General features: G+C 42.4%; 1 protein-coding gene across 2 annotated transcripts in view; it reads right to left on the bottom strand.

The window, feature by feature from the left end:
• epha6 (eph receptor A6) overlaps positions 1–26,472 on the bottom strand; it is a 193,044-nt gene that overhangs the window by 121,227 nt on the left and 45,345 nt on the right. For both annotated transcript variants that reach the window (XM_017715131.2, XM_017715130.2), the window contains exon 3: positions 25,620–26,289. In XM_017715131.2, coding sequence (XP_017570620.1) covers positions 25,620–26,289 — 670 coding nt within the window. The remainder of the gene's footprint in view (positions 1–25,619; positions 26,290–26,472) is intronic.

Below are 26,472 nucleotides of genomic sequence, written 5' to 3' on the forward strand. Positions count from 1 at the left end.
TTTATTGTAATTATTGAACAATTAGACAATTAAGTATAAGGTTATAAAGTATAAGTTGTTGAATGTCTGAACAGTTCATTGTAGTTCTTGAATAAAAAACTTTGCAGTTTAAGGGCCAAACTTGAAAAACTTTGAATATGTTAGTGATTAAATAATACGCTTTATTTTACTGTATAATATTTGAATCATTTCTTTGAAATTTTTATAATAAGCCTGAAGTTAAGGGTTGAATAGTTGAATATTTGAATAATGTATTGTATTTTTTAATACTGTCTATAATTTAAGGAGTTATTAGTATTTCAGTTATTAATCCTGAGTTAAATGGTTATTGAGAAATATATTATATCAAATTTTTTCCCCCTCATATTTAACCATTAATTGCTTAAATCTCAGGCCCATTACATATACATACTAAGGCTTATTACTTAGTGAGTACAGGGACTTCAAAAACAAACTGGTTGAGCTATTCTTAGGTTATAGAAGTTTGTAAAAGAACTTTGGACCCACCAGTGGGCTCTGGCCATTAAAGGGTTAGGGTAAGGGTTAGGGCTAACCCTAACCCTAAAACCGCTTATTATTCAATAATTCAACAATTAATCCTTAAAGGTGTAGATTTATTTTTAAAAGTAACACTGTAGTAACACTGTAGATGGCAGACATCATTTGTTCGCACAATAAAATAACATCTGCAAATATTTGACAATTAACCTTTTAAACTGTAGGCTTATTATTCAATACCTACAAGACATTATTTGATCACAGCTATGAAACTATCCTCTGACTTCTTGTAGTTATTAGAATGAGAAGCTGAATTGGGCCCCATACAGACCATTAAGGCTTTAAGGGATTAAGTCATTTTTCTCCTTTATATTAACTGAATGGTTAAATAAAATCTGCCCTATTACCCTCTTCTAATCAGTTAGAAGCCAATCAATCAAAAACAGCATTATGTTTTGCAGTGTAACAAAAGGCCTCAGGAAGAATTTTTCTTTCAAGCCGACATGAAGCCACCAAAGATGAGAAATTCCAATATAATCTGCTGAGCAGATAGGATTTGTCATATCACTAGATAGTCATAATACCGATACCATAATAATAATAGTCAAAAATGTATATGTATCAGTGCTCTTCATCAATGCATCTCAATGATGCTGATGACAGTCCTAGGCAACAGCTATGGATCTGAACCAGGTGTGCTACAGCAGGACAGGCCTAAACTGCGCAGTTCTGTGGCCTGTCATGACATACAATGAAAGAAAGTGCACCGCGTTCTCTTAACAAGCAGGTGGACCCTACTGAAACACTAACATTAACGTAGCTCTCAGACCCTTCATCTGCTGCTCCAGCTTCATCTGCCTCTCAAACAGCTCCTCAGCTGCGAGTGGATTGCAGTAGATGATCATGATCATCGTACTTGAGGGCCCTCCAGCCCAGCGCCTCCAGCCTGAAGGCCTTTGCTTACAGCCTGTATAATTTATTTCACTTTGAGAACAGCTTTTTGACACAATCTACAGTAAGTCAGAGACCACCATTCATTTACAACCCCATTTCCTCATTTCATAATGTACCCAATGCTATCAGTGGGTGACAGGTCTGGACTGCAGGCAGGCCAGATTAGCACCTGGATGTTTTTCACTACAGAGCCATGCTGCTTTAATACATGCGCAATGTGATTTGACACTGTTTTGCCCAAATAAACAAGGTCTTGCCTGAAAAAGACGTTGTCTCAATGGCAGCATATGTTGCAAAAGCGTATATAACATTCAGCATTAACGGTGCCTTCATAGATGTGCCATTAAGTGCAAGCTATTCATTTTTAGTGTCAGGAAAGAAAGTAGAACATTTTTTTCCACAGAAAATGACAAAAACAGTAGCTCAATATAATATCATCTTTTCAGTAATTAGTGAGTTCATGTGTTACCTTTATTAAAATAAAAAAAAAAAAACATTATTATGAGTAGACTTGCTTCTAATTTTTAGTTGTTTTTTTTAATCTGCACACACCTGTTCAGTCTTAGATTTTTTTTATACATACATAATCAGTGATACTGATGTTTGGACTCTGGGGTTGTCTTCTCACAATGAAAGAATGTCTAAGGCTAGATGGAATCAGTTCTATATTTACTTTTTTCTGCCTAACTTTCCACCTTTTTCCAACTACAGATCTTCCTGAACAGGTAAAATGGTTCACTTTTCAATCGTTGGAACTCCATCCATCATTAGTAAAAGGTTAAAAAGGTCTTTCAAAAGGAAAAATCCTGAAGCTAGGCTATTCACAAGCAAAGCGACCATCATATCTCAGACTGAAAAAAACAAAGAGGAACAGAACTGAAGAAAACACAGCAGTGAGTTCCTGTGTCTCAACTTTAAATGAGCAACTACCACCCAGCATTCAGAGGTCATGTCAAATGAAACACTGAAGACCAACAATTTATGCTGTTACTTGAAGAGTAAACTGAGCAAATATGTATCTAAATCTATCAAATTGAGCTGGATCTCTGTGTGCAACTTTTCAGCCTCACATCCAGCACGCAGTAGCTGCCAAACAACATGAGCTATGTCATTAAGTGAGTCAGAAAAACAATAATTTGTGTGGACTCAGAGTTGTACATGATTGGAATAATATCTTAGTTCATTTAAGAGGTTAACTTTAGTGTCCATGCACATTCAGATGCATCCAAAGTGAGCTTGAAAGGAGGTTAGTGAGTGGCTCCCCTCTGCCTGGCGGAAGCAGATGAGTGGTAAACTGAGAGATTACCTTGGTAAAGACGGCTCTGTCTCAGAGAGGATCTGGAGCTGGCTGATGGGCCAGCTTGGTGGTTTGAAAAAGCGTCGCAGTGGCCACAGGAGGCCAAGCACTGGGAGAGCTCAGTCACTCAAAGGCTGAAAGTGAAAGCTCTGCAGGGGCAGCGCTGGGGGATTGTGTGCAGTGCAGCGCTGCCTATGATGGATCACTCTAAAGTAAAGAGTCCGGTACAAACAGTGCCTCTGCAGTGGAGCTGACTGATGTTAAGCCCCTGCTTTACAATCAGAGTGTGCAAAGTTCTAGAAGAGGTTTTCCCATAGAAAGAGGGTTTCAGATCAAAAATTATAGAATAAGCTTTAAAAAAAACTAAATTTTAGGATTGTTTAAAAAAATCATTGAAAAAGTATATTATGTGGTTGTGCAGAGGAAAACTGTACTGCTCTGTGTTGCTATTTTATGACTTATGGCTGTTATTATGTCAGACAATCTGAGCTTATTGTGAGCCTTTGTTGAGATATCAACACAAACTCAAGAGCAGACATGTGTGTAACGGGCAGACAGAATCGCAGATGCTCGTGGGTAAGATGAGGTGGTTTTAATGATCCACACGGTCAAAAGGGGAAAACACAGTTCACAGTGAAAACTCTAGTCCAGCAATCCAAAACACAAAGCAATCCAAAAAGGCAGCAATACCAAAGTGGCAAAAACGCAAATCAGAAACGGGTAAACTCATCCAACAGTCGAAACACAGAAAACACAGAACAGTAGGTATAAGAGAACGCTCAGTGATTGCCTAAACAATACCTCGCAAAGTTCTGAACCTGAGTCCCTGCTTAAATATCCCAGTAGGAGATGAGGTGTATGAGTTCAATAATCAGGCGACGGTGATCGCTGATAGGTGCGAGGGGAAACCACGTGATCAGTCTGAGAATCCTGGGGGTTGGAGTCTTCTCCTATGATGGAGTCCGATAGCACGTGATCGATCACGTGGTCTCCCCTAGCACTCTGGGAGATGAAGTCCGGCTCCTTTGCTGAATGCGTGATAATGTGAGATTACTGGGGTCTTTTGCTGAACATGAGACTTGTGCAAAAGTCTCCTTTGTCTTTCCATCTGTTTTCATTGTTGTCTAAAAGAAAATACAGAAAAATTGAGGAGATATTTTAGATTTTTCTTTAGCCCCTTAAAATCTTGGTCTTATTACACACTAAGGCGTATTATTCTGTAACTACAGGAACTACTATTCCTTCACTGAAGGACGACTGACTGTCGAGCTCTCCTGCTACTCACTTCAGACCAGCCGCCTACGCCCCAGCTACCGCCACCTACCTTGGACTAGCTACCCACCCTACACTTATGTTTTCATGGACTCCTAGCTATTACTACTACTAATACTACTGTTATTAATATTAGTAGTATAATCACTTGTAGGTAGTTTGACCAGAGGAGGATGGAACCCCCTTGGTGAGCCTGGTTCCTCCCAAGGTTTCTTCCTCAGTTCTGAGGGAGTTTTTCCTTGCCACTGTTGCCCCTGGCAACTTTGTCTTTTCTGGAATTCTGTGAAGCTGCTTTGTGACAACATCCATTGTAAAAAGCGTTACAAATACATTTGATTTGATTTGATTTGATTTGATTTGATTTGATTTGATTTGATTTGATTTGATTTGATACAGGGACTTCAATGAAAACTGGTTGGTTGAGCAATTCTTAGGTTATAGAAGTATGTAATAAAACTTTGGGGCCCTGGCCATTTAAGGGGTTAAACATATTTTGACTCCACAAACTTTTAACACTTTCTGTTGGTGTAATGCTATAAAATAAAATATAAATAAAGAAAAATCTATAACCTTTGACATCACATATCGCTCTGAATATCATAACATATGCTAGCATGTGTTACAATAACGCATGAAAGCAAGTTTTGAAAGTTTAAAGGACCTCCACATAATGTGAACAATGAACTCTTTCCCCTCAGAACCACACATTCAAGCGAAGAACCATTTAAAAACCTTTATTATTAAGAGGACAAGTGAACTGCTAGGTATCGTCAGATACACTTTTTCTGCTTTGTGATGTGTGTAGACTGGAATATCTGTTCTTTGACTATTTGAATATACTATTCTACTTATTCCACAGGTTCTGTTTACTGCTACAGTTTTCCACTTCCTCAGCCTCAGGCGTGACAAACAACAGCTACACATGTGCTGCGGAAATATAAACTTTAACATAGCAAATGTTTTCCGTTACACTACGATCTGATTGCATTGCATTAACTTGTATCCTGCGATTCAAATGTTTGCAGTGCAGTCAGTCTGTTGAGCAATGGCAGATATTTTACTTTCACTGTTCCCAAAAAAATCGTTTGTCACCTTGTGACTCTCCAGAACAGTGTTTTACTTTATATAGAGCTCTATCCCACTCTGCATCTCTCTCTCTAGTACAACTTTTCATCTGTAAACATCAGTGCCTGCATTTAGCCATCAGATGAGCATGATCAATGTTAGCACAGCTGACAGGGAGATAATGAATTCAGGAGATATGGGCAGTAATGCAGCCGGTCATTTGTCACTCTCTGGGCCCTGGCTGAGCGTTATGGATATCAGGTGAGCGGCTCAGTAATGGAGTTGATATGCTCTACATTGCATGTCAGGAGAAGTGATGGATTCATATAAAATGATGGCAACTTCACCTGGTTTTTACAAGACAGCCGAGGAGAGCGGCCTGCAGGCTAAGCGAGGGTATGTGAGAGTGAAAACTTCTTAAACCCGGTGAACCCGGTACGATTTCTCTTCTGTAAAATGGCTTGAACCAAGCATGTTTTCTCTTCTGTAAAATTAGGTGTACCCAGTATGATTTGTCTTCTGTAGAATGGGGTGAACACCGTATGTTTTCTCTTCTGTAGAATGGGGTGAACACCGTATGTTTTCTCTTCTGTAAAATGGGGTGAACCTCGTAGGTTTTCTCTTCTGTAGAATGGGGTGAACCCCGTAGGTTTTCTCTTCTGTAGAATGGGGTGAACCCCGTAGGTTTTCTCTTCTGTAGAATGGGGTGAACCCCGTAGGTTTTCTCTTCTGTAGAATGGGGTGAACCCCATAGGTTTTCTCTTCTGTAGAATGGGGTGAACCCTGTATGTTTTCTCTTCTGTAAAATGGGGTGAACCCCGTATGTTTTCTCTTCTGTAGAATGGGGTGAACCCTGTATGTTTTCTCTTCTGTAAAATGGGGTGAACCCCGTATGTTTTCTCTTCTGTAGAATGGGATGAACCCTGTGTCTTTTCTCTTCTGTAGAATGGGGTGAACCCTGTATGTTTTCTCTTCTGTAGAATGGGATGAACCCCGTATGTTTTCTCTTCTGTAGAATGGGATGAACCCTGTATGTTTTCTCTTCTGTAGAATGGGGTGAACCCCGTATGTTTTCTCTTCTGTAGAATGGGGTGAACCCCGTATGTTTTCTCTTCTGTAGAATGGGGTGAACCCCGTATGCTTTCTCTTCTGTAGAATGGGGTGAACCCTGTATCTTTTCTCTTCTGTAGAATTGGGTGAACCCCGTAGGTTTTCTCTTCTGTAAAATGGGGTGAACCCCGTATGTTTTCTCTTCTGTAGAATGGGATGAACCCTGTATGTTTTCTCTTCTGTAGAATGGGGTGAACCCTGTATGTTTTCTCTTCTGTAGAATGGGGTGAACCCCGTAGGTTTTCTCTTCTGTAAAATGGGGTGAACCCCGTATGTTTTCTCTTCTGTAGAATGGGATGAACCCTGTATGTTTTCTCTTCTGTAGAATGGGGTGAACCCTGTATCTTTTCTCTTCTGTAGAATGGGGTGAACCCCGTATGTTTTCTCTTCTGTAGAATGGGATGAACCCTGTATCTTTTCTCTTCTGTAGAATGGGATGAACCCTGTATGTTTTCTCTTCTGTAGAATGGGGTGAACCCCGTAGGTTTTCTCTTCTGTAGAATGGGGTGAACCCCGTATGTTTTCTCTTCTGTAGAATGGGGTGAACACCGTATGTTTTCTCTTCTGTAGAATGGGGTGAACCCCGTAGGTTTTCTCTTCTGTAGAATGGGGTGAACCCCATAGGTTTTCTCTTCTGTAGAATGGGGTGAACCCTGTATGTTTTCTCTTCTGTAAAATGGGGTGAACCCCGTATGTTTTCTCTTCTGTAGAATGGGGTGAACCCTGTATGTTTTCTCTTCTGTAAAATGGGGTGAACCCCGTATGTTTTCTCTTCTGTAGAATGGGGTGAACCCTGTATGTTTTCTCTTCTGTAAAATGGGGTGAACCCCGTATGTTTTCTCTTCTGTAGAATGGGATGAACCCTGTATGTTTTCTCTTCTGTAAAATGGGGTGAACCCCGTATGTTTTCTCTTCTGTAGAATGGGATGAACCCTGTATGTTTTCTCTTCTGTAGAATGGGGTGAACCCTGTATCTTTTCTCTTCTGTAGAATGGGATGAACCCTGTATGTTTTCTCTTCTGTAAAATGGGGTGAACCCCGTATGTTTTCTCTTCTGTAGAATGGGATGAACCCTGTATGTTTTCTCTTCTGTAAAATGGGGTGAACCCCGTATGTTTTCTCTTCTGTAGAATGGGATGAACCCTGTATGTTTTCTCTTCTGTAGAATGGGGTGAACCCTGTATCTTTTCTCTTCTGTAAAATGGGGTGAACCCCGTATGTTTTCTCTTCTGTAGAATGGGATGAACCCTGTATCTTTTCTCTTCTGTAGAATGGGATGAACCCTGTATGTTTTCTCTTCTGTAGAATGGGGTGAACCCTGTATCTTTTCTCTTCTGTAGAATGGGGTGAACCCGTATGTTTTCTCTTCTGTAGAATGGGGTGAACACCGTATGTTTTCTCTTCTGTAGAATGGGGTGAACCCCGTATGTTTTCTCTTCTGTAGAATGGGGTGAACCCCGTATGTTTTCTCTTCTGTAGAATGGGATGAACCCTGTATGTTTTCTCTTCTGTAGAATGGGGTGAACCCCATAGGTTTTCTCTTCTGTAGAATGGGGTGAACCCCATAGGTTTTCTCTTCTGTAGAATGGGGTGAACCCTGTATGTTTTCTCTTCTGTAGAATGGGGTGAACCCTGTATGTTTTCTCTTCTGTAGAATGGGGTAAACCCCGTATGTTTTCTCTTCTGTAGAATGGGATGAACCCTGTATGTTTTCTCTTCTGTAGAATGGGGTGAACCCCGTATGCTTTCTCTTCTGTAGAATGGGGTGAACCCCGTATGTTTTCTCTTCTGTAGAATGGGATGAACCCTGTATGTTTTCTCTTCTGTAGAATGGGGTGAACCCCAAATGTTTTCTCTTCTGTAGAATGGGGTGAACCCCGTATGCTTTCTCTTTTGTAGAATGGGGTGAACCCCGTATGTTTTCTCTTCTATAGAATGGGGTGAACAGTATGTTTTCTCTTCTGTAGAATGGTGTGAACCCGTATGTTTTCTCGTCTATAGAATGGTGTGAACACAGTATGTTTTCTCTTCTATAGAATGGGGTGAACAGTATGTTTTCTCTTCTATAGAATGGGGTGAACAGTATGTTTTCTCTTCTGTAGAATGGGGTGAACCCAGAATGTTTTCTTTTCCGCACAATGGGGTGAACCAAACCCCATGTGTTTTCTTTTGTGTAGAATGGGGTGAACCTGGTATCTCCCACTATGTTAAAATTTAACGTAAATATCTGGCCAGGTCTGGTACACTAAACTTTTACCACACCTTGTTGGCAAACAAGCCAAATCACTTTTTTCTTGAGTTACTATCTTCAAATAATGTTACTGAAGTGATTTCATTGTGCACAGAGCATATCTCTGAGAGCAAAGGATGTTTCAGAAACATTCATTTTGAAGAATGGATGTGAGTGCAAAAGGAATTATCTAGCTAGCTTGCTTCACTAGTGTTAGTAATATTAAAAGAGCATGCATTTAAGGGATTTGGGGTGGGTTTTAGAGGAAGTACATCATTGTGGGATATTTTGCCACAACCCAACACCAAAACTTTAAAAGGTTGTCCCCAGACATGTATTTTTGGTATAAGTTCATGTGTCATTTGAGACTCTGTGCCATGTGTCAAAATTAAGTGATGCTGTTTTTAATGAGCTCTGAATGCATAATATGCATTCGTTAAATGTAAAACTTTAACTTGAAGGCAACCACAGTCTGTAATTTGGTTGTATCTGTAATTTTATACAATTACTTCAAAACACCAGATTTTATTGCACATTGCTTCTGGTTCTCATGCTTTTTTTTAAATAATTTTTATTTACCTCTTTTTGTTTGTGTCTTATAGCAGCGCCAGCACCAACTTTTGCAAAACGCAGTAACATTATTTAAATGACAAAGTTTTTTTTAACTTTGACTTTGAATAAAAGTATGTCACATAGCTATAACACATAACTTTAAGGCATTTTCCTTCCATACTATGATGTATATCTGAGTTAAATTACTTTGGGTTGAACTTCAATGGGTTGAAACAGCTCCAAATGCCTAGCATTACTCACAGAAACCCTTTAGCTAAGTATGATGTGCTTGACTGGAGAAATTCAGGTGACATTAATTAAATCAGTAAAACAAATGTTGTTCTCATGTTTTACTACCAAATAATTATTAGCAAAATGAATTATTAGGGGGGTTATGTGGGGCTGAGTGATGATTATTGGAAGGGCTGTAAGCCCCTCAACCCCCTTGGAAATGAATAAGTCATAAGTGAAGGTGAAAATATTGCAGGTTAACAATATTTTTCCTGCCTTAGGCAGGCAAATGTCATTACATTTTGATGGAAGATTACAAGAAGTTTGTCTTTGACATGATGTGACATAAAAAATCATGGTTAATATAACCAGAGATGAGAACTAGCATGGAAAAAAATCAGAATGACTTACATTGTAAAAATGAATAAATAAATTAATTACAAAAAACATGGATAACAGTGTACACCTTGTTTGTTTCAGCCAACCGGTTTGTAACTTTCTCTTTTGTCATCATGAGCCATTTTTCTCAGGCTCTGAACTCGCAAACTCCTACTTCACTTTATGCATCTAACTGAGTTGTTCAGGTGCACTCTCTATACTCTAAGCATGAAGGAAAGCAGCCGCAGTCCCATCGGTGTATACGTTATCCTTCTGGAGTGGACGTGCTGTCTACTGCTGGATATAGAAAATCGATTCCTTTACATTAGCTCATTGTCTTCCTCCTGTAGACAGAGCAGTGAAAGGTCTTACAGCTGCTCTCGGCCCCAGCAACAGTTGCGCAATCAGGTTTTCTCACAATTAAACACAAATTCGATCCGGAGAGAAGAGAGCGGCTATCAGAGCGCTAATGAAATCACGGCGCATTTTGAGTTCGCACACTTTTCAGAGTGACTAACTCTGCTTGTTGAAGCTTTCTCACGTAACATAACCTCCTAAAAAGATCTCACATTCTTTACATGGGGTTTGCTACAGAGACACGTCAGCGCCATCAAACCAAGTTTGAAGCCTCAATCAAATGATGACTCAGCAGGATTTAAAAAAAAAGGAAAACTAGTCACATCTCCTGCCGATCTGGACTCAACTCAACTGCAGCTTCAGCGAGAGAAGAACACAAAGCGGCAGATGGCGATGGAGGACAAAATGGAAGAAAACAAGAAAGAAAAGTAACTTTTTTTATCCCCACCGGTTTTGTTTATTTATTTCTCCTGTGCTTTCTTTGTAATTGGGATGAAATAGTGAGATGAGACGCCACCAAGTGTTTTGACTTCTGTTGCTGTTCTTCACTACAATGATAAACACACTTCACAGGAAGGACTGCAGCCCTGTGAAAAAAGCAGTTAAAAGAGAAAGAGGGTGAGAGAGAAGTGGAGGAAAGAGTAAGATAGAGATAAAGCTGCAGACACAGTCATGTAGAGAAAGACGAGAGAGAGGCAAAAATTAATTATACATAAATGTGGAAAGAAGGTAATGTAGAGAGAAAACAAATAGGAGAGGAAGAAAAGTGCAAGGGATAAGACAGAATAGACTTATAGACAGAAAAACGACAGAGGGGATATTCACAAAGAAAGAGAGAAAGAGATAAAGTGGAAAAAGAATGGGATGGAGATGAAGCCAGATAAATAGTAATGTAGAGAGATAGAGAGACATTAAGAGAGCAAGATAGGGAGAAAGAGAGAGAGAGAGAGAGAGAGAGAGAGAGAGAGGGAGAAAGAAAGAGAGAGCGAGTGAGAGAGAGAGGATGAGAGAGCGAGAAGAAATAAGGGCAGGCAAAACAGTCATAAAGCCAGAGTGAGAGATATGTAAAGAAGGTGAAAGAGGAGAAAGACAGATATTCATAGAAAAAAGAGAGAGAAAAGAAAGAATAAGACAAAGACAGAGATACACAAAGAAAGAGTAAAAATATAAAACAGGAAAGAATGAGATGGGCATACAGATAGAGCGACAGTAATATGTACATATATATATATGTATATATATATATAGAGAGAGAGAGAGAGAGAGAGAGAGAGAGACAGAGAGAGAGAGAGAGCTAGAAAAGAAACTTTAATCAGAGTGCTGCTGCTGTGTTGATTTGGAGTGTGGTTTTCGTTTAATGACCACTGAGCCTTTATCTTCATAAAGGACAGAGAGCAGAATTGATGCTGGGGAAGCTACAACAGTAAAGCCTGCTGAAAGCCCCAGTAGAGAGCAGAGAGTAGCTGTAGGAGGCCAGCCGTGACTTCATGTAGACTGGAAACACAATACTTAAGGTCAGAGACTCTGATAAAGACGACTTAATTTAGCAGACTGTTTAATTAAAATGCCCAATGTGCGTGTGTGTGTGTGTGTGTGTGTGTGTGTGTGTGTGTGTGTGTGTGTGTGTGTGTGTGAGAGAGAGAGAGAGGAAACAAGAGAAAAGAGGTGGGGGGAAGAGAGAGAGTAGGGGAAACAATCCGAAGTAAATTAGCTGTGAATCTAACAAATGACAGTAATTAGAGGGGTAGCCTGCGTTGGGAGCGGCAGAAATGAGGCCAAATACAGCTGCAACTTTAAACTGGAACACAACACAGATTTTAAACATCTGACAGAACAAAATAAAATAGCTCCACAGGCCCATGAAGAGATTTCTCCTCCACCGAGGGAAAATTCATCATATATGAGTATCAGTACATGCCAGCACCAACTATGACCCTATAGATGCCAACCGGCTGCTCCCAGTGCTACGCAAAGGGCACCAGTGCTACTCTAACTTGAGTAAACACTGTGGTCCAGATGGGCTATTTACATTTTCAGATCAGAGGTCATACTCGTAGTATGTTGAGGTTTTACCAACTAGCTTACACGGTCATTTGAGAGAAGACGCCCTCCAGGGCAGAACGCTTAATTTTTATCCCAATAAAATAATGTAGCCAAATCTAATAATTGTTACATGCTAGCAAAATGTTACATGCTAGTGAAGCGTAACATGTAGGTAGAATTAGCAAACCTTTTTAGCCATCTTGCCAAGGATGAGTTCAATTGCAGGTTTGCTGTGAGAGAAATTAAAAAAAAAAAAAAAACTAGCAGTGATTTGACATATAAATTATACATCTGTAAAATTTACATGACAGGTTGAGGGGAGCTTCTTATCCAAGGTACACAATGTATCCAAATGTATCAGGATGTATCCAGAAGTATCCAGACAGTCCTTCTAAAATTTAATTCAACATTTCTTATGTGCACCCATTGCTCAGGTGTTCAAACACATTGCATAATCGCCACACAAGAGCATTGACCAATAGAATGGGACACTCTGGAGCAGCTGCATATGAGATCTCCATTCCCAATGATAAACATCAAGTAGAAGAGCATAAAGCCCCCACTAAGCTGTGGAGCAGTGGAACTGTATTCTTTGGAGGGGTGGAGCTCCATCCAATATCTTTGGGATGAGTTGAAGCACCACTGGTGATCGAACACAAATCATCCAACATCAGCCCCTGATCCTCAGTAGTGCTCTTGTGTCTGAATGTAATCAGATCCTCACAGCAATGTTCCAGCATCTATTGTAGTGCCTTCCTAGAAGAGGAACTGCATCATAGAGGGAAAAAAACTCTTTATTAAATGATTTTAGGAGAAAAGCCAAGTGAGCAGGTACCTACAAATATTTGGACATATAGTGTATGTTTATGGATAACAGTATTGGATAACAACTCAGCACAGTGTGAGGCAAGTGTAAGATGATATAGTCATAGAATTTGCATAATGCTAATTGGCAGCATATAAACTTACATTATTTGTTGGCTACATTAGCCCAGTAGTTCCAGTGGAAAAGAAAAGAAGCAAAATAAAAGTCAGTGGGAATCCCTTAGAGCCTTCTACGCATTCAGAAAAGGCCTAATGATTGCTGGGATTTCTGTCATTTTTAGTTCATTTGCAAATACCCATGATGCTTCTTGTATTTAATCTCTGTAGCATAGTAATAATATTATTTTTTTGTTACATTGTTGTTGGTTGCAAACAAACAAAAGGGTTAACCTAACCACCCATTGGAAATCTGTCCAAACACATTTTTCTCCATAGCATCCAAACATATGTCACGATTGGCCCCTCCCAGTCCGGTCCGGTGCATTTGTTTGGGTCTAGTCCATGTGCTCTTTGTTTTAGTTTCCTAGTCCGGCCCCTTGTTTTGTGACTCCGCCCCTGACTGTCGCCACCTGTTTTCCGCCTGTCCCTCATTATCCCTGTTTTATAAGCCCCGTGTTTGCCCTTTGTTATTGCTGGTCTTTGTACTGTTTGATGTTTGTTTGTGCTGTTTGTTGTTAGACGTTTTGACATTGTTTGGATTCCGTGTTTCTGTTCGTCATGTCTAACTATCATTCTGTTTGTATTGGCTATTCGAACCTGGACCGTCTTGACCATGACCCTGGATTTGCCCATATTAAAAGTCACTTATCTCAAAATATGCGTCCGCCCCCTCGCTCCCCGGCGTTACAGAAGATACAGCCAAGTGAGATAAAGTGAGCTCTACCTTTGGTTAGGCCCTCCAGAGCTGAACAAAACCTTTTAATATTACATTAACTATCAACATACTTAGTGGAATAAAAGTGATATCAATTGTCATTGCTTTCCAATGGATGGAACCTGTTTCATGAGAAAAAACGTCATTCTAGGTCTGCAGGAAGCCCTAGATATGTCACTGACTGCAAATACAAGCTGTTGTCACTAGTGTAGACTGGTGTTAGTCACTGCTGGGGCTCTTTACTTCACTGTAAAACTGCAACATACATGGTAAATTACATGTTAAAGCCAGTTCCAAGTCTCAAATAATAAATACATAAAAAAGAATGTATTTGTTAAGTCAAATGTGTGTGTTTTAACCCCTTAGAAGGCTTCAGGCCTGCTGGCAGGCCCAACGCTTTATTATACACTTCCATATATCTAAGAATAGCTCAATCCATTTGCACTGGAGTCCCTGAGATTTTAAGCCTGAGATTTTAAGGGGTTAATCTAGAATAGTCTGAAAATGGTCATATTCATCAGCATTAGCCTAGTGCTAAAATACCATTAGAAATCCTATGTGGACGGTAGCAGAAATTTGTATTATTATAGAAGTGGGTTTTGACTTTTATGGCCCAAACTAAAGGCTTAACTTTAATTGCTGAGGTTCGCCACTCGAAAAATGTACATCAATGCTGTGGGTTAGGAATTCTGTGATGAATGAAAGGATACATAAAAAGTGCTGCTTGTAGGAGAAAACAAGGCCAATAAATAAATAAATAAACAAACAAACAAACAGCAGACTGGAGATATGCCTCTCACACTTCTTTTGTTTGTCTGGGAGCGAAGCCCCAGCCATGCGAACAGGACAGGACCATGCAGTAAAAATACAATACAGTTAAAACAATATTTGCTTAGTCTGTCTGAGCTGATGTGAGATTAGAGTGAAGTCAGAAGCAAGACGACAGCAAAAGCTGCGCCAGACTCCAGTAAATAACCGGCTTTGCTCTCCATACGGCCAGACATGTTGCTCATATTCTGTCAGATTAGTGTGATTCTGTCACATCCATATTAATGTATAAATCCCAAAATCTTATGATTGGGGTTTATGGATGTATACAAAGAGATTTAGTGTATGGAAACGTGTAGCAAGGTGTGATTGTCAGATATTGCTAGCTTTAGCATGCTGTGCAAAAGTTTTGAAGTTTATGACTTGAGCTGCCTAGCACTGTTAAATGTGGTGAAAGTTAGTGGTTTCCTTTGCAAAAAAAGAAGCACACTTAAGCATAGTAACAGCATACTTGTATATTGAGAATATTAATAGGCAATTTTTTATTCCATGTACTATACGGAAATACATCTAATATATACATTTCTGTGTTTTTCCATATTTATAAAGTAACACTCCGCACGATGACCGCTGGGATAGGCTGCTCCAGCACCCCCGACCAACCCCCCCACACTTAAGCCACTTAAACATACTTAAACAAAAGTATACTTGTTATCAACTTAAGCGTATTACTTACAGTTAAATCAGTGACTTTTAAAGAATGCTTTAGTTCCTTTAATTTAGTGTAGTTATTCCTAACAACATATTTAAGAATACTTAAGTTTTATAAAATACACTTAAATACATATTTTATCTGTTGAATGTTTATTTAGTGATATTGCAATATAACTTTAAATGCATTTAAGTGCATTTTATTTGCAGCATATCTCAATAAGTAGCAGTGAAGAGGATCTATACATCTTGCATTATTTTTATAATATATTCCAAGTGTGAGAACAGTTACGTTTACGAATTGCACACTTAAATCTACTTAGGCTCAACTTAAGTTGTTCAAAAAAGCTTTTAATTACATAAATTAATATTTGTTTATTCACAGTTTAATCGCAATTTAAATAGTTGTGAGATAAATATTTAGTAGGTATCAAAGTATGTTTCGTATTGAATATACCTTTGAAAACTATGTTTAAATGCATTTTTCTGCCCCAAGGGTTTCTATGAGCAGCAAATGACCTGCTTTAAAGGAGGTGGAGGTCAGAAGAACCCTTACAAAGCTGGACTTGGCTCAGTGCAAGCCACAGTTAGGTGTAGGCCAAAGTAAATAGTATTGCTTGCATGACTTCATTGTTGCCAACAATTGCAGGATTTTGCTCAAGTTTAGGCTTGCTGAAAATCTCAAAAGTGTCTGGGATACTAAATAAAGTAAATAACATATAAAAGAAATGAGACCAAGTGTGGTAAAAAGAAACTGCGTGTAACTGCACTCTCACACATCTTACGGAATGAAGACCATGGCGTTCGATCAATAAGTTGAACTTACTTGTTTGCTAGTCAACCAATAGCAAATGAAAAAAACTTCATGTGGTGACAGAAGTGATGATGTCAACTTTGAAGAGTTTGATTTGCACCCGGATCGCTAGTGTCTTGCTAGCTGAAGCAACGTGACTGATTCATCTTAGCTTGGAGTCGAACAAGTAGAAACACGCTCTCTCTGAAGGCTAGCACAAGTGACAGTCACAGAAAGATGACACGGCTATTTCGGCCAGGCTTGTAAGAAGACACAGCGATGAAGAATTGTGACAGCTTCATCTATTGTTCCTTTTCAGCTGAACAACTTGACAACAGGTCCAACCAAAGGGAAAAAAAGCTTCTGAAAGTGTGAGTGACAAAAATCTTTGTGCCCTTAAAGCCTTTAAATGTTTCTCATGGAGCTCCAGCAGAGCTTCATTGGCGGTATGAAACACAGGCTGGCCACAGCATGAGAGATGTGAAGTGCAGCATGAAGGAGCAGGCTCCCCTCTGCAGAATGGCAGCAGGGGGCAGTGAGGGGGAGGAGAGACAGAGAGAGAGATGCTGGAAGATATAATTTAAATATATATATGTATACAGATAGACAGACAGGAATTCTTTGATCTTGAGTTCGGTGATCAGGGGCAGGGGGTGTGGGTGGGTGGGGGTGGCTGCTGTTTGGAAACCATCACACTCTTCCTTCCCCATTGGATAGTTGATTGGTTCTTAGGTTGTCAATCCTGCGTGGTTGGGTATTATTCATTGCCTTTTTATTCATGGCTTACAGGAGAAAGAGGTTATATTCTATACTTTCATTTATCTTTCAATACCTCATTTTAATTCTCTGTGAGTGCTTAGCTCACTTAATTCTACTAGAAAAGGTGTGACGCAGCCTGCAGAGCAGAAAGTTTCCATGACGCTTGTTTGTGCGTGCTTTTATTAAATGTACACTCAATAAATGAGAAAAGACTTGTGTGGCTGGAATGAAAGACTACACTTACTGAAACATGACTCGCTAATGTAAAATGTAATTTAGTTGTATAACTGAATACATATCACATTAAAAATACAAATTACTACTAAATAAATGTCTCATCTGAGGCTTTGTTCTGCAGGCCTGTACAGCCAAGGCACTTCAATGCAGCCAAAATAACAAGAAGTGGAGACAATTTTTTAATGGTATTTATTACACAATGCGTGTGAAATGTAGTTTGCAAATGCTATTTAGGCCCAATCCCATTTCTTATTTTTACCCCTGCCCTTTGTTTTTGAGTGTAACCCTCCCCCTTGAAACTGAGTTACAAGGGGTAGTGGTTGAAATCTTCCCCCTATGAAATGGGACAACCCTTAAAGAACCGGATTCGTCATCAGTTTTTGTCAGTGACTTTTACGTAAACAGACGAGACGAGGTTTTCCAGCCATTTCCAATACGCCGTCTCAAGTTGTGGTGATCTCACATGACAGGACAGGTGAATTAGATTTTAATTAGCCTGAAAAAAATAATCAGGACATGTTTTCCTGCTTTGTCTCCATACTATAGCGCACTGACATTTACCATTTATCCGAAGGAGACTAAAAGCAAGGGCGATTGATTCATTCACAACTTCAGTTTTACTCATCAATCAATCAGACGCCCGTGTGATCACTGCTACTACAGACGCCCATGTGATCACTGCTACTACAGACGCCTGTGTGGTCACTGCTACTACAGACGCCCGTGTGATCACTGCTACTACAGACGCCCGTGTGATCACTGCTACTACAGACGCCCGTGTGATCACTGCTACTACAGACGCCCGTGTGATCACTGCTACTACAGACGCCCGTGTGATCACTGCTACTACAGACGCCCGTGTGATCACTGCTACTACAGACGCCTGTGTGATCACTGCTACTACATACGCCTGTGTGATCACTGCTACTACAGACGCCCATGTGATCACTGCTACTACATACGCCTGTGTGATCACTGCTACTACAGACGCCCGTGTGATCACTGCTACTACATACGCCTGTGTGATCACTGCTACTACAGACGCCCGTGTGATCACTGCTACTACAGACGCCCGTGTGATCACTGCTACTACATACGCCTGTGTGATCACTGCTACTACATACGCCTGTGTGATCACTGCTACTACAGACGCCCGTGTGATCACTGCTACTACAGACGCCTGTGTGATCACTGCTACTACATACGCCTGTGTGATCACTGCTACTACAGACGCCCATGTGATCACTGCTACTACATACGCCTGTGTGATCACTGCTACTACATACGCCTGTGTGATCACTGCTACTACAGACGCCCGTGTGATCGCTGCTACTACAGACGCCCGTGTGATCACTGCTACTACAGACACCGGTGTGATCACTGCTACTACAGACGCCTGTGTGATCACTGCTACTACATACGCCTGTGTAATCACTGCTACTACAGACGCCTGTGTGATCACTGCTACTACATACGCCTGTGTGATCACTGCTACTACAGACGCCTGTGTGATCACTGCTACTACAGACGCCTGTGTGATCACTGCTACTACAGACGCCCATGTGATCACTGCTACTACAGACGCCCATGTGATCACTGCTACTACATACGCCCGTGTGATCACTGCTACTACAGACGCCCGTGTGATCACTGCTACGACAGACACCGGTGTGATCACTGCTACGACAGACGCCCGTGTGATCACTGCTACTACAGACGCCCGTGTGATCGCTGCTACTACAGACGCCCGTGTGATCACTGCTACTACAGACACCGGTGTGATCACTGCTACTACAGACGCCTGTGTGATCACTGCTACTACATACGCCTGTGTAATCACTGCTACTACAGACGCCTGTGTGATCACTGCTACTACATACGCCTGTGTGATCACTGCTACTACAGATGCCCATGTGATCACTGCTACTACAGACACCAGTGTGATCACTGCTACGACAGACGCCCATGTGATCACTGCTACTACAGTCACCGGTGTGATCACTGCTACGACAGACGCCCATGTGATCACTGCTACTACAGACGCCTGTGTGATCACTGCTACGACAGACACACATGTGATCACTGCTACTACAGACACCGGTGTGATCACTGCTACGACAGACACCGGTGTGATCACTACTACTACAGACACCAGTGTGATCACTGTTACGACAGACGCCCATGTGATCACTGCTACGACAGACGCCCGTGTGATCACTGCTACTACAGACACCTGTGTGATCACTGCTACGACAGACGCCCATGTGAACACTGCTACTACAGACGCCTGTGTGATCACTGCTACGACAGACACCGGTGTGATCACTACTACTACAGACACCAGTGTGATCACTGTTACGACAGACGCCCATGTGAACACTGCTACTACAGACACCCGTGTGATCACTGCTACTACAGACACCGGTGTAATCACTGCTACGACAGACGCCCATGTGATCACTGCTACTACAGACACTAGTGTGATCACTGCTACGACAGATGCCCATGTGATCACTGCTACAACAGACACTGGTGTGATCACTGCTACTACAGACACCGGTGTGATCACTGCTACGACAGACGCCCATGTGATCACTGCTACTACAGACACCGGTGTGATCACTGCTACGACAGACGCCCATGTGATCACTGCTACTACAGACACCGGTGTGATCACTGCTACGACAGACGCCCATGTGATCACTGCTACTACAGACACCGGTGTGATCACTGCTACGACAGACGCCCATGTGATCACTGCTACTACAGACACCTGTGTGATCACTACTACAACAGACGCCCATGTGATCACTGCTACTACAGACACCGGTGTGATCACTGCTACTACAGACACTGGTGTGATCACTGCTACTACAGACACCGGTGTGATCACTGCTACGACAGACGCCTGTGTGATCACTGCTACGACAGACGCCCATGTGATCACTGCTACTACAGACACCGGTGTGATCACTGCTACTACAGACACCCATGTGATCACTGCTACTACAGACACCGGTGTGATCACTGCTATGACAGACGCCCATGTGATCACTGCTACTACAGACACCGGTGTAATCACTGCTACGACAGACGCCCATGTGATCACTGCTACAACAGACGCCCGTGTGATCACTGCTACTACAGACACCGGTGTGATCACTGCTACGACAGACGCCCATGTGATCACTGCTACTACAGACACCGGTGTGATCACTGCTACGACAGACGCCCATGTGATCACTGCTACTACAGACACCGGTGTGATCACTGCTACGACAGACGCCCATGTGATCACTGCTACTACAGACACCTGTGTGATCACTGCTACAACAGACGCCCATGTGATCACTGCTACTACAGACACCGGTGTGATCACTGCTACTACAGACACTGGTGTGATCACTGCTACGACAGACGCCCGTGTGATCACTGCTGCTACAGACACTGCTGTGATCACTGTTACAACAGACGCCCGTGTGATCACTGCTACTACAGACACCGGTGTGATCACTGCTACGACAGACGCCCATGTGATCACTGCTACTACAGACACTGGTGTGATCACTGTTACAACAGACGCCCGTGTGATCACTGCTACTACAGACACCTGTGTGATCACTGCTACTACAGACACCGGTGTGATCACTGCTACTACAGACACTGGTGTGATCACTGTTACAACAGACGCCCGTGTGATCACTGCTACTACAGCCACCGGTGTGATCACTGCTACGACAGACGCCCATGTGATCACTGCTACTACAGACACCTGTGTGATCACTGCTACGACAGACGCCCATGTGATCACTGCTACTACAGACACCGGTGTGATCACTGCTACGACAGACGCCCATGTGATCACTGCTACTACAGACACCTGTGTGATCACTGCTACAACAGACGCCCATGTGATCACTGCTACTACAGACACCGGTGTGATCACTGCTACTACAGACACTGGTGTGATCACTGCTACTACAGACACTGGTGTAATCACTGCTACGACAGACGCCCGTGTGATCACTGCTACTACAGACACCGGTGTGATCTCTGCTACTACAGACACTTGTGTGATCACTGCTACTACAGACACTTGTGTGATCACTGCTACTACAGACACTGGTGTGATCACTGTTACAACAGACGCCCGTGTGATCACTGCTACTACAGACACTGGTGTGATCACTGCTACTACAGACACTGGTGTGATCACTGCTACGACAGACGCCCGTGTGATCACTGCTACGACAGACGCCCGTGTGATCACTGCTACTACAGACACCGGTGTGATCACTGCTACTACAGACACTGGTGTGATCACTGTTACAACAGACGCCCATGTGATCACTGCTACTACAGACACCGGTGTGATCACTGCTACGACAGACGCCCATGTGATCACTGCTACTACAGACACCGGTGTGATCACTGCTACGACAGGCGCCCATGTGATCACTGCTACTACAGACACCGGTGTGATCACTGCTACGACACACGCCCATGTGTTCACTGCTACTACAGACACCGGTGTAATCACTGCTACGACAGACGCCCATGTGATCACTGCTACAACAGACGCCCGTGTGATCACTGCTACTACAGACACCGGTGTGATCACTGCTACGACAGACGCCCATGTGATCACTGCTACTACAGACACCGGTGTGATCACTGCTACGACAGACGCCCATGTGATCACTGCTACTACAGACACCGGTGTGATCACTGCTACGACAGACGCCCGTGTGATCACTGCTACTACAGACACCGGTGTGATCACTGCTACGACAGACGCCCATGTGATCACTGCTACTACAGACACCTGTGTGATCACTGCTACAACAGACGCCCATGTGATCACTGCTACTACAGACACCGGTGTGATCACTGCTACTACAGACACTGGTGTGATCACTGCTACGACAGACGCCCGTGTGATCACTGCTGCTACAGACACTGGTGTGATCACTGTTACAACAGACGCCCGTGTGATCACTGCTACTACAGACACCGGTGTGATCACTGCTACGACAGACGCCCATGTGATCACTGCTACTACAGACACTGGTGTGATCACTGTTACAACAGACGCCCGTGTGATCACTGCTACTACAGCCACCGGTGTGATCACTGCTACGACAGACGCCCATGTGATCACTGCTACTACAGACACTGGTGTGATCACTGCTACGACAGACGCCCATGTGATCACTGCTACTACAGACACCGGTGTGATCACTGCTACGACAGACGCCCGTGTGATCACTGCTACTACAGACACCTGTGTGATCACTGCTACGACAGACGCCCATGTGATCACTGCTACTACAGACACCGGTGTGATCACTGCTACGACAGACGCCCATGTGATCACTGCTACTACAGACACCTGTGTGATCACTGCTACAACAGACGCCCATGTGATCACTGCTACTACAGACACCGGTGTGATCACTGCTACTACAGACACTGGTGTGGTCACTGCTACTACAGACACTGGTGTAATCACTGCTACGACAGACGCCCGTGTGATCACTGCTACTACAGACACCGGTGTGATCTCTGCTACTACAGACACTTGTGTGATCACTGCTACTACAGACACTTGTGTGATCACTGCTACTACAGACACTGGTGTGATCACTGTTACAACAGACGCCCGTGTGATCACTGCTACTACAGACACTTGTGTGATCACTGCTACTACAGACACTGGTGTGATCACTGTTACAACAGACGCCCGTGTGATCACTGCTACTACAGACACTGGTGTGATCACTGTTACAACAGACGCCCGTGTGATCACTGCTACGACAGACAACTTAGTTATCACTGCTATGACAGACGCCCATGTGATCATTGCTCCGACAGATGCCCATATGACCACTGCTATGACAGACCCCCATGTGACCACTGCTATGAAACACACCTATGTGTTCTCACAACAGTAGGGTCAATGCTTAGATGGCTGCATCACTTCCAATGAAATTTTAACCGCAGAAATCATGAAAATAATGATAATAAGCATATACAGATACGTAAAGAGAAAAAAGAGAGGAAGAGATAGCATAAGAGAGAAAGGCTGAGTGTAAGTCTGGTCTCTATAGGGCAGTGGAGAGCTGCTTAAGCATTCACTTTGCAGCAGGAGCCCTCCCCGATACTAGGGCTTTTGACGAGGACTTTGACAGGTGCAGGCACGAATGCAGTCCTAATCGCAGGAGTGATCTGCTCTGCAGATAGTAGCACAGCTGTGGCAGAGGAAAAGATAGAGATAGTGGAGAAGAGTAAGAGAAATAAGTAGAGGTGAAGAAAGACAGTGAAGGGGCCGTCCCGTGTCATGCCATGAGCGTGGCATTATCCATAGACTCCTGTCTGTAACTCTGAATCATATCTGTAAAAATCTATAGTTAAGTGGATATTCTGTCTAGCTCACATCTCAAAGGTAATGGAGAGAGGAGACAGATATATAAATCCACAGCAGGGCCCAGTTGACGAGTGCCACTCTGAACAGATGATACACATCAGTTTTGAACTTGAAAAACTCAGAAAAAGCAGACCTCTTTTTTTAGACACCGTTTTCATCATCAACTTTCACTTTTCAGAGCAGAAACGGTAATTAAAATAAAGATAATCTATTAAATTCTGTGAAATTACTCACTTTCCGCCCTACAGCTCTGTTCCAATGATTTTCCTTCAGGTAAGCATTTTACTGGATAAACTGTAACACAGGACCGCTAAAAAAGATAGATGCCTCTGAAATTACCTCTTTTTCAACATACATTAGTTAGCTTTGTGTTTCTGCTAGAACAATTTGCTGGGTCCACGACCATTGGGCTGTATGATAGACATCATGACCCCTGAGTCTTATCACCATGACTGTATAGAAATGCAAGTCTGTAAGTTTCTCTATAGTGAACCATGCCACATCAATCCGCTTTGAATGGTTTTGTTAACTCATAACTCATGTTATCTCATTGATTAAATAATGCAGAAGCATTGGTGGAATTCCCCTTTAAGTCAGCAGTTCGTCGATTTTAGACAAGCCAATAATGGTCCCTGTTTTATTGGTGGGGATTTCTCTGACAAGGATAAGTTCATGGGACCATCCGCCATCTATTGTTGGCCATTTCATATGTTGCTCAAGCCCTAGTCCACACCAACAACAAAGAGAGAGAGACACAAAGTGAGAGAGAGTGGCAAAGTGAAAGAGACAGGCTGTGACACCTAGAGTGGCAAAAAGAAAGCGAAAATGCTTCCCTTATGCTGCAGGATCTTTAAAGCACTTTCATAATCACAGAAATGCTCTGTTATGATGATGAAGAAGCCGTAATGATGGCTGGTTATTCCCAGTGCCATCTCGTATTCTGTCACATGTACAGAGAGGCTTCCCCATGGGCTGAGACGGCATGAAACCAGGCCACAGCCACTGATGTCTTAATAACTGCTGTCCTTATCCGTACAGAGGAACTGGGCTGTAGTGCTGGATTGCAGCATAATTCTCCAGTCTCCTTTGATCTGCTGTCAAGTCGGCTGAGACAGGGACTCGGCTTTCTCCAGCTAATGGAGCCTTTCCTAGGTTATGCATAAAGCAAGTGGGAAGAAAAAAGGAAACGGAGCAAGAGAGAGGGGTAAAGGCCTTTACACACCTGACGCAACACGAATAAATAACACGAAAACCTGAAACATTTGTTTACAGCAAAGCTATACACACTATGTGCTTTATATTTTTCCATATAGTGTTGGCTGTTGCTTTTGATTTTGGTCCAAAAGTATAGTCACGAAGACAAAAATCTGATCCACCATCTTGGCTGTTGTTACCATGCCAACAGCAGAGAAAAATAGTTGGTCAACTATGAAAGTTTGCAAAAATTGAACAGGGCAAAACACACAAAATCAGAATGATGAACAGTTGTAAATGACTCTGACAACACTATAGCATCATGAGTAAAGTTATAATATGGAATTTTAACTTGATAAAAAATGTAAATCGTTTGCAGACATTAATATCATAATCACACCCCAAGCCCCTCAAAAAAAAAAAAACATGAAATGTGAAAAGGTGGTTTTATATAATGTAATGTTACAAACAAAAATTACAGTGCAACTTTTTTAATGTTGCATTATTAAGTCACAATCAGCATGCAAAGGCTCTTAAACAGGCAGTTCCACCAATTTCTCAAAAGTTCTTTATAATTTAATCATTATGATGTAAACAATGTCAGTCAGAGCACACTGTGGTGAAATGTGCTGTTCTAGAGTGGAAAGAAACATTTGAATTGCCCACAGTTTTAGTGATTAGAATCAGACATCCAAAGTGTTTAAAGTGTTTAAAATCTGCCTCACATAAAGTTATTAATATAAAATGGTTATGAATACGTTGCCTGGAGTCTAAGACAGTGGAAGAGCATTTTTTTCTTTTTTGATTTACCACAATTTCAGCATGGTCAATGTTAGATATAAAAACCTAGATGACACTTTTGTACTATGTAGATTACAGTACTTTTATGCTATATTCAGCATTATATATAAAAACTTAGAAGATGGGTCAATAAAATTTTTACAGTAAATCTTTTCACATCAACCTGCTCTAAATGACTTTTGTTTTCCAGACGTTTTTGTAAAATTTTCTAGTAAGACAACAGAAAACCAGTTATGTGCTTACCCAGACACAGGCCATCGTTCTCCTCATGACCGATGCTGCAGACACACCTCCCCAGTGGCACCAGCCAGTCTCCGTCTGCGCCGCAGTACAGCTTGGGCGTGTCACGCTCTTCGGCATTCTCCACACACGCACCCCGCACCTCTACCAATGAGGACGAGTCCATGCGCGGTACTGTGTCTGGAAAGGCTGCCAGGTTCCGCAATGTGGATGGGCACTTCTTGTAGTAGACACGAACAGACACCAAGGCGATGCACGCACCCACGTCCTGGAAGGCCAGATAGAAGCCTTTCCGAGCAATTGGGCCCACCTCCCGCACCTCTGTGTTCAGCCTTAACACTCGATCACCAAGGTCCGTCTGTGTGAAGCTCTCATCAGCCGCGATGGTGTCAATCTTGCCGTAGTCAGCAGCGTGGAATCGGGCACCAGGCCCGTGCGGTTCGTCTGACTCCAGGTAGAGGAGGTTAAAGGTCTCTTTGCACGTGCCTGATACCCAGGGGATGCTGTTGCAGTCGCGCAGCGTGAAGCGAAGCTCCACATAGACCTTCTGCGCCGCCTGCCGAGGGATCCAGTTGGAGCGCAGCCAGTTGTTCTGGTTGGGCTCCATTACATGGCACACCTGGAAGGTGTGAATGGGCCGGTTCTGCTCGTCCATCTCCGTGATGGCGTCCCACTGTGGGTAGAGCACAGAGAGGATTGAGGAAGAAGATAAACACTATAGATACAGGAGAGAGAGAATAGAGAGATGCAGAAAGAAGATAGCAAGAAACAGATAGGAAACGTGGCGATAAACAGAAGACAGATGAAGACAAAGTTGGAGATAAGAGAAGAAGGAGAGAGAGTAAGGTAAAGATAG

Source organism: Pygocentrus nattereri, chromosome 12 (assembly GCF_015220715.1).
Source record: "Pygocentrus nattereri isolate fPygNat1 chromosome 12, fPygNat1.pri, whole genome shotgun sequence".
Classification (NCBI taxonomy): domain Eukaryota; kingdom Metazoa; phylum Chordata; class Actinopteri; order Characiformes; family Serrasalmidae; genus Pygocentrus; species Pygocentrus nattereri.